Genomic DNA, 10,978 nt, shown 5'->3' with positions numbered 1-10,978 from the left:
AGAAAAGCCATCCTAAAAATAAAAATAACAAATAAAGAAGCAGACATAGTGAACTCTGTTAAGACATGTGACTTGTATCAGTTTGGGTACCAAGACTGTCTATCTCCAGCACAGAGGAAGAGCAGAGACAAAAGAACAGTAAATTAGATCAGAGAACCCAGACAATTGTTGTCTCCACCTCAGGGCTTTATTTTCTATTTCAAGGTACCATAAATTCCCAGCATGCTAGGCATATATATTATTAAAACCGTATACAGTAACAAAACAAATTCCAAAGCCATATAGAATGATTTTGGATTTTCTAAAACACTGGTTCCCTCCACTAACACACAAAATCAAAATTGATTGTTTTAATTTCTTAAGGAGGCAGTGTGTCTATTTTGTTTCCACAGGAGATGTACTTTTAGGGCACCATTTTCTGGAAACGGGCTTACCGTGTTACAAAGATACGCTGGGGTCTACGATTATTAACTCAAGTCAATTTAGGGCATTGTCGAAGGCTTCAACACTGGGGAAACTCTATTATTTAATTATAAATGTCTTTGAACTATCTTTAGACATTGAAAATGGAAAGTAAAATTTGATGAGGGAGGTGAGAAAAAAAAGAAGATATATGTTTTAAAGATTCTTTTGACAAATATGTCCAAAGGACCAGGAGTGGAAAGATAGGGACAAAAGTCCAAAATGTTCCCAGTTTTGGTATTCATCTCTAAAAAATCAAAATTAGATAATAACCAGATTTTTATTGAAAAAAATTAGGTTACTCTATGATTCCTTATCTAGAATTTTCAGAAAACAGATTATGACATCTACTTCTGTCACAAAACTTTAGAAGTAAATGGGTAAAAAGTAAATTATGATGCAGCAAAATATAAAGTTTAAGAAAAAAGGACTGGTTACAGACCTTCTATACTTTGAAGTAAGTTATGGGGGATTAATATGGTCTCTGAGTGTAAAGGAAATGATAGACAACAAATATTTCTCTTTTTTAAAAATATATCTTTATTGATTTCAGAGAGAGAAAGAGCGGGGAGGGAGAGAGAGAGAAACATCAATGATGAGAGAGAGTCATGGATCGGCTGCCTCCTGCACGCCCCTGACTGGGGATTGAGCCCACAACCCAGGCATGTGCCCTGATCAAGAATCGAACCATGATCTTCTGGATCCTTAGATCGATGCTCAACCTCTGAGCCAGACCCGGCCGGGCACCAAATATTTCTTATAATTTCCATTTGTTTCTTCTTCTTAAAATATTGCTAACATACAAGTAAGTGGCATCTGAAAACAATATTATTTAAATTGAAGCTATAAATCATATTAACATAGCTATATTACAATAGAACCATAGGAAAAGTGATTGAGACATTTGTTTTTAACATTCATTGTAACTTTACTTTCAGGCTGTTTGCAGAAATTCATTTCAAAATCTAAGAAAGCCTGATATCACCAAGGTGGAGCTTTTAAAAGATGTCCAGAACAAACAAGATCTTCTCATCCGATTAGTAGCTCATGATATTGAAAATAATTTAGAAAATAACAGGGAAGAAGAACAAATATCTGGCGATTATGAAATTGTCCTAAGAGAGGACATACAAGAGGACTACTTAGAAGAACTTGAAGATCAAGCGAAAGAAGCCACAAAGGCAAATATTGAAAGCACTAAAGCAACTTCAAATCATATACTAGAACCTAAGGAGAGAGAAGTTAAACATCCTGTTGCTGAGCTTGGCATGTCCACCTACTCGACAGTCCTGGCTGTAACAGACTCCTTTGGAGAAAAAGAGCCACAGGATAAGGTGAGTGAGAAACATGACGGTCAGTGACCAGATATGTATTGAAAAGGTAGAGATCTTCAGAAATTCTGTCCAAAATATACCTTAATTGGTCAGAGAAGAATACTAAAATGGTTCCAGTCTTTTCCTAAGCCTGGTAATATTTATATGATGAGAGAAATAATTAACAGGTTAAGCCATAAAACTCAATGGAGGGAACACAGACAGCAGAGAGACCTAGATTAGTTAGAAGCCTGAGGAGAACATAAAATGGAAACCATGTAAGAGAAATGAAAGCTAATTATTTATATCTATTACTTAACAGATCCCAGACCTTTTGTATCTTAGCTAGTAAATACCCATTCAATATTCTGTGTACAGAAGCCTTATGCAGGTAGGATGTGACCAGAAGGTGGGCCATGGTAGGAGGAAGTAAAAATATCCATACAAATTTAGATTGTCTAGGTTTGAATTGAAAATTATTTGAGGAAATAAAGGCTAAAAATTTCCCTAATTTGGGAAAGGAAATAGACATCCAGGTCCAGGAAGCACAGAGAGCTCTAAATAAGATGAACACAAGGAGAGCCACATCAAGACACAATATAATTATAATGGTAAAAAATAAAGATAAAGAGAGAATCTTAAAAGCAGCAAGGGAAAAATAACTTATTACATACAAGGGAAATCCAATAAGGAAGTATAAAGTAAAAAAAAAAGTAAAAGTTGTCGTGAAAAAATAAAACGAGAGGAGTAATAATGTATAGCTTTGGGATGTGTTTAAATTTAAGTTGCTAACAACTTAAACTAGACTGTTATATATTTATGATGTTATATGTGAACCTCAGAGTAACCACACACACACAAAAAAAAAAACTATAGTAAACACAAAAGAAAATGAGAAAGGAATTTAAATAAAGCACTAAACAAAGCCATCAACCCACAAAGGAAGAGAGAAAGAAACAAAGTAACTGCAAAAGCAGCTGGAAAACAAGTAACAAAATGACAATAAATAATACTTATCAATAACTTCTTTAAATGTAAATGGACTAAATATACCAATCAAAAGACAGAGTGGTTGAATGGATTAAAAAAAAAAAAAAGCAAGACTCATCTATATGCTGCTTACAAGGGATTCACTAGAGAAGTAAGGACACACAAAGACTGAATGTAAATGGATGGAAAAAGCATTCTGTGCAAATGAAAACAAAAAACTGTATAGATATAATCATGTCAGACAAAGTAGACATTAAAACAAAGACTGTAATAAAAGACAAAGCATAGCACTACATAATGCTAAAGGGAGCAACTGAACAAGAGACTACAACATGTATAAATACATATGCACTTAATATAGTAGGAGTGCCAAAATATTAATGGAACTAAAGGAAGAAACTGAGAGCAGTACAATAATAGTAGGGAATTGTAGCACCACTTACAGCAATGGATAGATCACTGAGACAGAAAATCGATAAGGGAACACCAGCCCTAAATTATATAGTAGTCCAAACATCAAAATAAAGGTATTTTCATAAAAGGTAGGGCCATGAAATTACATATGACTTCTCAACAAATACATAAGAGCACTGCTTATAATGACTGACCTGGTAAGCTTCTGAACTGACCAGAGTTATACCTATTCCTTTTATTTTTGAGCTCAGTAAAGTATGATTAAAAATATTAGTAAAGTACAGAAATGGAAAACTATGGTCTTCAAACATTGTGCTAGGTTTGTCTTTAAAATCCATTAAAGCTCCTGTATTATCATATAGGTCATTTTCACTGAGCCAATTCCAAAGAATTATATTGGAAATATATATTTTAATTAGGATTATAGGGTTCATCCATTTTTTAAACAATCTCTAAAACTCTTTCTCATATTGTACATAAGAGTGCAGTAATACCTGGTTTTCACTTTTTCAGAAAGAAGAAAGAAATATTACTGAACCAACACATCACCTCATACACAGAATTATGAGCGCATCTTCATACAACCAAGAAGATCTGATTCTATCTGGCAGGTACATGAAATTAAAGCAGTACAAAAGCATGGAAACCTGAGGCGAAAGAAATGTGTGTCATGTGTGTCGGAAGAGTGGGTTCCCTGGTAAAACTATGACTGGGCAATTATTCGGTCCTAGACCTCCCCTCATTCCTTATTCTTGCCTCCTGTGGCTCTCTACTGCGGATGCTCCCAAAGGCTCCCCTTTCCACTTGGGTGACTGCAGGAGCGGAACCTGTGCTGTGTGGCATTGATAGAGGACAGACAGCACTGTAGACTTGACAACTAATTAATAACTATATTTAAACAGTTAAAATTTATCTAAAACTGCTCTTAAGCTTATAAGAATATGTGTAAGCTGGAAGACCTAGCACTGGGGGAAAAGCAATGGGTATAAGGAGGGAAGTATACCTGGTTACAATTTTTTCCCACACAGCATGTGGGAATTGTTTCTTTTTGACACTGACACTAACACTATTTGGGGACATTGCTTCCTGGACCATTATTGCCTTTTATTCCTGAATAATGGTTATTTAAACACATAATTAGTCATACAAGCACCTCTCTACTGTTTATATCAATGACGAAGACAAGGGCATGGAAAATACTAAGTAAAAGTCAATTTAGAAAAAGATGAAAGACCAGGAACCTGCAGGCCTTTGTTTGCTCAGGCAAACAAAAAATAAACAACTGGAGACTGATACAGCAACTTCATAGGAGGTCTGGAAAGCAGTCAAATGTAAGCAGAAATCAAGTAAAAGCCACATCCAAAACAGTAGGAAATTCCACAGATTTTCACTTGCCCTTTCTCAACCCCCCCTGTAACATGATGTGGCACAGTTAGGTAGAAATAGATCAATTCCCAGTTCCTTCCCTTGGGATGGAAAGAGTCCATTTTAACTTGTCTGCAATATTCTGGACTATCTGTAGACTTTCTGAGGGAATGTTTTCTGTCTCGCCTGAATAGAAGCTCAGATTGGGAGTCGTGGCATAGTTTGCATCTGAGCCTGGAAACCACAGAAGGCAGTTGATGGGTGCCACAGTGCATGAAAAAAATCAAAAAAGAAAAGAGAAATCAAGACATTCTAGTAAAAAAGGAGGGGGCTGATGAAATTCATTAGCACTAGACATGGCCTACAAGAAATGACGGAAGTCTTTCAAGTTGAAGCTAAAAAATGCTAAACAGTAACTCAAATCATATGAAATGCAAAGTTCCCTAGTAAAGGTAAATACATGAACAAATACAAAAAACCAGTATTATCATAATTTTGGTTCACAGCTCTACTTTTTATTTTCTATAGGATATAAAAGACAAACACATAAAAATAATTCTAAATCTATTCAGATGGGTATAAAATACATAAAGACATAATTTGGGACATCAATAATATAAAGGAGATGGAGGTTAATCTATAAAGGAATGATTTTTGTATTGAAGTTAAATTGGTGTCACTTTAAGATACATTGTCAGAACTTTAGGAGATTATATGTAATCTATGTGGTAAAAACAAAGAAAATATAAAATATGAATAAGAGGAAATGAAAAGTGGATCAAAATGTGTCTACAAAACATCAGCTAACACAAAGGAAGACAGCAGTAGAAAAAAGAAGGGATCAAAAAGCTGTAAGACACACAGAAAAAATTTTAAAATGTCAAAAGTAATTGCTTTCCTACCAGTAATTATTTTATTTGTAAATGGGTTAAACACTGCAATTAAAGGAGATTGACAAATCTTTTTGAAGGAGGATCCAATTATATATTGTCTATAATAGACTCCCTTTAGATATAAGGAATAGAAGGAAATTACCTCAAAATAATAAAAGCCATATATAGAAAACCTACAACTATGTTTCTCTTCAGTGGAATGGAATAGAAAGTCCAAAAACAAACCCTTCATATGTGGTCAAATGATATTTTATAAGCATGTCAAGACCATTTAATGGGGGAAGAACAGTCTTTTTAACAAATGGTGCTGGGAAACTAGATAATCATGCACAACCGGATTTGGCAATAATTTATTGGATATAACACTAAAAGTACAAGCAACAAAAGAAATTAAATGAATTGGACTTCACCAAAATTAAAAGATTTTGTGCTTCAAAGTACAGAGTGAAAAGTCAAACCATAGAATGAAAGAAAATATTTGCAAATCATATATCTGATATATCCAGAATATACAAAGCACTCCTACAACTCATGACTACCAAAAACAAGAACAACATGATTAAAAATTGGACAAAGGACTTAAATAGCTATTTCTTCAGGGAAGATATATAAGTGGAAATAAGCACATGAAAAGATGCTCAATATCACTAATCGTTAGGGAAATGCAAATCAAGACCACAGTGAGACATTATTCACATCTAGTAGAATAGCTATTATTTTTAAACATCAGAAAATAACAAGTGTCATCAAGAATGTGTAGAAATTGAAACTCTTGTACATTGTAGTTGGGAATTTAAAATGGTGCAATCTCTGTGAAAAACAGTATGACACTTTCTCAAAAAATTAAATGTAGAGTCACCATATGATCCAGCAAGTCCACTTCTGGATATACACCCAAAAGAACTGAAAACAGGGACTCAGAGATATTTGTACTCAGCAGCATTATACACAATACAAATCACAGAAGCCACTCTATTGGTGGGTGAACGGGTAAATAAAATGCGGTATCCACATTCAATAGAATATTATTTAGCCTTTGGAAAGGAAGGAAATTCTGAGACATGCTACCATATGTATGAACTTTGAAGACATTATGCTAAGTGAAATAAGTCACAAAAAGGCAAATATTACATGATTTCATTTATATGAGATACTTAGAGTAGTCAGAAAGTAGAATAGTGGTTCCAGGGGATGAAGGGAGGGAAATGGTGTGTCAGTAATTAGTGGGTACGGAGTATCAGTTGGGGGACCTGAGAAAGTCCTGGAGATAGATGATGGTGGTGCTTGTATAACAACGTGAATGCATTCAAGCATGAAACTGTACACCTAAAATAGGTTAAAATGTTAAATTTTATGTTATGTGTATTTAACCAAAATTTTTAAAGTGGAAAAAAATGTCAATTTAGAAATCATATTTATCAAACTCAGTGATATAGTATTTCAAGTTTACTTCAATATGAAGAATGACTGACATATTGCTCTTTTGCTTAACTAGTAATTCTTTCATTCATGAAATGCTTTTTCTTTTAGTGAGACCCAAGATTGTACCCCAGGCACACATGCTAAAGTATTAGAAGGTTAGATTTATTTTATTTAACTTAAATTAGAAAGTATTACAAATAGGACTTTGTTTACTGCTTTGATAAATATTTTCATTATCAAATCTAAAGTTGATACTGTTTTGTTTTGGTTTTTTCTGTGAGCTTTAACTACTTTTGGAAATATGATACAGTAATACATCACTAGGGTGTTAAAATAAGCCAATTAATTTATCTTGTCTGATTCCAATTAAATTTTATTAATGATTTTGATGAAGAATATGGCATATCATGAATTTATATTTACTATACCCCTTGGAAACATATCCACAAAATAAGGGTATATTATACCATAGTTTCCATCTGAGCCAGAAACCATGATACTAGGATTTAACAATTTTTTGAGAGGTTATGCTTCCTTTGGCTTAGCCCTTAAAAAATGTACCAGAAAAAGGGGGGTGGGGGCTTTCAGAGCTACATGTGTCTGCTGACATTAAAATCTGGCCAGCATGGACCTCACTTTTTTTTTAATCTCTTAGTACCAACTCCTCAGAACGTGTGTGAGGATGATTTGGCCCTCCGTTTGCTGAATCCTCAGGGGATCAATATAGTTCTAACAGCCCTGGCTGGCATGGCATCAGCCCACACACCAAAGGGTCTCGGATTCGATTTCCAGTCAAGGGCACGTACCTGGGTTGCAGGTTCGATCTCCAGCCCTGGTTGGGGACACGAGGGAGGCAACCAATCAATGTGTCTCTGTCACATCGGTGTTTCTCTCTCTCCCCCCCCACACACAACCCTTCCACTCTCTCTGAAAATCAATGGAAAAAATATCCTTGAGTGAGAATTAACAAATATATATATGTGTATATGTGTGTGTATGCATGTATATATATATTTCTAACAGTGACAGCATGTACAAGAGACAGAGTTCTGTGTTTACTGTTAAGTGGCCTTGAAACTCAAACCACAGGTTTACCATGGCTATTTCAAACATACAACCCACTCAAGGAGTTAGTTGAGAAGTATATTCTCTCATGGAAAGTATATTCTCTCATAGAAAGTGGAAGTGAAAATCACTTTCATTAAGGTGGTTCATAGTATGGCAGTGAGTATGCCAGAATACTATGAACACACCATAACCAGGAGGTATCCCAATAATCCCTAATATGATACGTTTATTATGAATCATAGGCTGTTAGAGTCAGTCAGAAACACTTAATACAATGTCCTTCTTTGTTCATATGAGGAAACTCAAGTGCAGGGTGAGGAAATGACTTGCCCAAGGTCACTTTCAGTCAAAGGCAGATGCAGTGCAGACCCATAAATTCAGTTTGTTTTGTTTTTTCCTCCTTTGTTGCAGTGATCATGCTTAATTCTTATATCTTTTAGTAGCATTGCAGAAGTCCAATTCAATCATTTACTTATTCATTCATTTAAAGATTTACTGAGCACCTCCTTTGTGTTACACCCCATGTATGAACAACCTGACAAAGTTCTTGCTGTCATAGAATTTATATTGTAACTTGGAGCAGGGCATCAAAGGGTAAGAACATAAACAAGATAATTTCAGATAATAAGTACTTCACATCTCATCTGGGACAAAAACCAAAGAAATTGCAATGGCCTGCAAAACCCTACATCATTTGGACATTACCCTAAGTCCCCTATTACTTCTTGAATCACTCCCTCTGATTCTCTTTCTGGTACACTCTGCTCCAGCCTCAGTGATCTCACTGCTCCTTAAACATCCCAAGTACTCAGGGCCTTTGCACTTGCTGATCCTCGTGCAGTGCTCTTCCTCCTGTATCTGTATTGCTCAGTCCTCACCTTCAGCTCTCTACTCAAACGTCACCTCAGTGAAGTCTTTGACTAAATTTTTTGAAATTGTCACCCCATTTCCACCATGGCACTACCCTCTCCACTTATCTGCTTGTTTTTCTCCCTGGGATTTGTTATTATCTGTCAATTGATTTTTTTCACTACTTCCTTCTAGAATGTAAGCTTCATGAAGATCACAGCTGTATTTCCAAGAGCCTAAAACAGGCTTATAGGAGGAGGAGGCATTTAGTAAAATAGGGGAGACTATGAGAGTAACTAAGGGGAGGGGCACAAAAATACTGTTTTGGTTATATTGAGATTGAGGTACCCATTAAGATATTCAAGTTGAGGTGTCACATAAGCAATAAGATATTTAAGTCTGGAGTTCAATGGACAGGTCAAGGCTGAACATATACATTCTTAGTTTTATATAATATATACAATAAAATCTCAAATAATTTAAATCTGAATATCTGAGATCCTCAACTATCAAGAATTTTTTCATATCTCTTCATTAAAGAGCTAAGATAATGTCTACAACTTTTAAGGGAAAGGATAAGAGATCTCAACCTCCAATGTAGCCAAAATTTGAAATTTTCAAACAAAAATTTTAAAGCTGTGATTACAAAAATTTCCATGAAGTAACAGTAGATATGCTAGAAACAAATGGAAAGATAGATGTTCTCAGTAGAATTTAAGTATATTTATTCATCTCAGACACGTGGTAGCATCGGCCCCGCTTTTAGATTAGAGATTCTCAACTCTAATTCTCGCACATTAGAGCTATGTGGGAATTTATTTTTAAATATCAATGTCTGCCCCCACCCTTAGAGGTTTCCATCCTATTGATGGTATGTGATCCAAGAATTCATACTTTTTAAAATATATATAGATCTTTATTGATTTCAGAGAGAGGAAGGGAGAGGGGGAGAGAAAGATAGAAACATCAATGATGAGAGTCATTGATGGGCTGCCTCCTGCACGCCCCTGCCTGGGGATGGAGCCCGCAACCTGGGCATGGGCCCTGACCGGGAGTCGAACCCCGATCGCCTGGATCCTAGGTCGACGCTCAACCACTGAGCCATTCCTGGCTGGGCAGGAATTCATACTTTTTAAAACTTCGACTAGACTCTTGCTATATGTGTGTTTTCATGTTCTATCATATCCTTTTGTTAAAATATATTGTCAAAGAGCTCATGTGCTAAATAAATGGTGCAGAAAAAAGAATTCAAATGCATATGTTTTTATTATCTGTACAGTCTTTATCTCACATGACAAAAAAAATTCACTAAGTTATCCAACTAAAAATTTCCTCCAAACAGGTGAGAAATTACAGCAGTTTTAATGCACTTCTGCTTTCACTTGACCACTCTGAAATAGACACCCTCACTGCATACAACTAAAAGCTAGTTTCCCATGTGAGTTTAGCTCATCAGGCTTTTTCAGAGTATTTTCTGCTAGAAAAAGAAAGGCATTCTTTGCACACTGACTAAAGAAGCACCAGAGTTCAGTAGGTATAATGAGGCCATGAGAGTGAGAAAGCTGGACCCTAATCCCACCTTGGCCATTTTCTACTCATGTGACCTTAGGCAGGTATTTGACCTCATCAATATTTAGTGTCTAAAAATAGAGATATCATTCTTCTTGTTTCCTTCACAGAAAAATAAAAAATCTTTGTGAATGCTTTTTAAGACCATAAAGCATCTTATAAATGTCAATTTCTAAATTCTAAATAATCAATGCTGTAGTATGACTATAGTATTAAAATGTCTAATATCCATATTCCTTTTTTGCTTTATCCACAGAAACTCCCAGGGGCAGTACTTCCAAACAAGGATCTAAAATGCTGGCAAAGGTAACTTCAGCTCTGTCAAAGGTGTTTTCTCGAAGTAACAGCAGTACTACCAAATCTTCGTTACCACCTCACCAGGAAGAACGGTGAAACTTTTATACCTGAAACTTTTATGCTTACTTCCCTTAGAAAATAAAAAGATTTTTAAAGCATAACATAGTGTGTTATGATTTATATAATACTGAGGAAAAATTAAGAGCAAAAGAAAGTAAAATAGAGGCCTGGGTAAGACAAGGGTTTGGTAAATGTTTTTGATAAGCATTTTGATATGAGAAGATGTTGAGTGCTAGTATTACCCATGTGCCATGAGGGTAAAGACACAAAAAGTGT

General features: G+C 35.3%; 1 protein-coding gene across 1 annotated transcript in view; it reads left to right on the top strand.

Moving 5' to 3' along the window:
* The window catches only part of FSIP2 (fibrous sheath interacting protein 2), a 34,666-nt gene extending 23,928 nt beyond the window's left edge, over positions 1-10,738 (top strand). The window contains exons 6-9 of the mRNA XM_087819985.1: positions 1,401-1,796; positions 3,693-3,790; positions 6,968-7,014; positions 10,602-10,738. Coding sequence (XP_087676111.1) covers positions 1,401-1,796; positions 3,693-3,790; positions 6,968-7,014; positions 10,602-10,738 — 678 coding nt within the window. The remainder of the gene's footprint in view (positions 1-1,400; positions 1,797-3,692; positions 3,791-6,967; positions 7,015-10,601) is intronic.
* The last annotated feature ends 240 nt before the right edge of the window (positions 10,739-10,978 follow it).

This window comes from Miniopterus natalensis, chromosome 8 (assembly GCF_054644295.1).
Source record: "Miniopterus natalensis isolate mMinNat1 chromosome 8, mMinNat1.hap1, whole genome shotgun sequence".
Lineage (NCBI taxonomy): Eukaryota > Metazoa > Chordata > Mammalia > Chiroptera > Miniopteridae > Miniopterus > Miniopterus natalensis.
The sequence above is the reverse complement of the archived record's forward strand: the minus strand, read 5'-3'. Positions and strand labels throughout refer to the sequence as shown.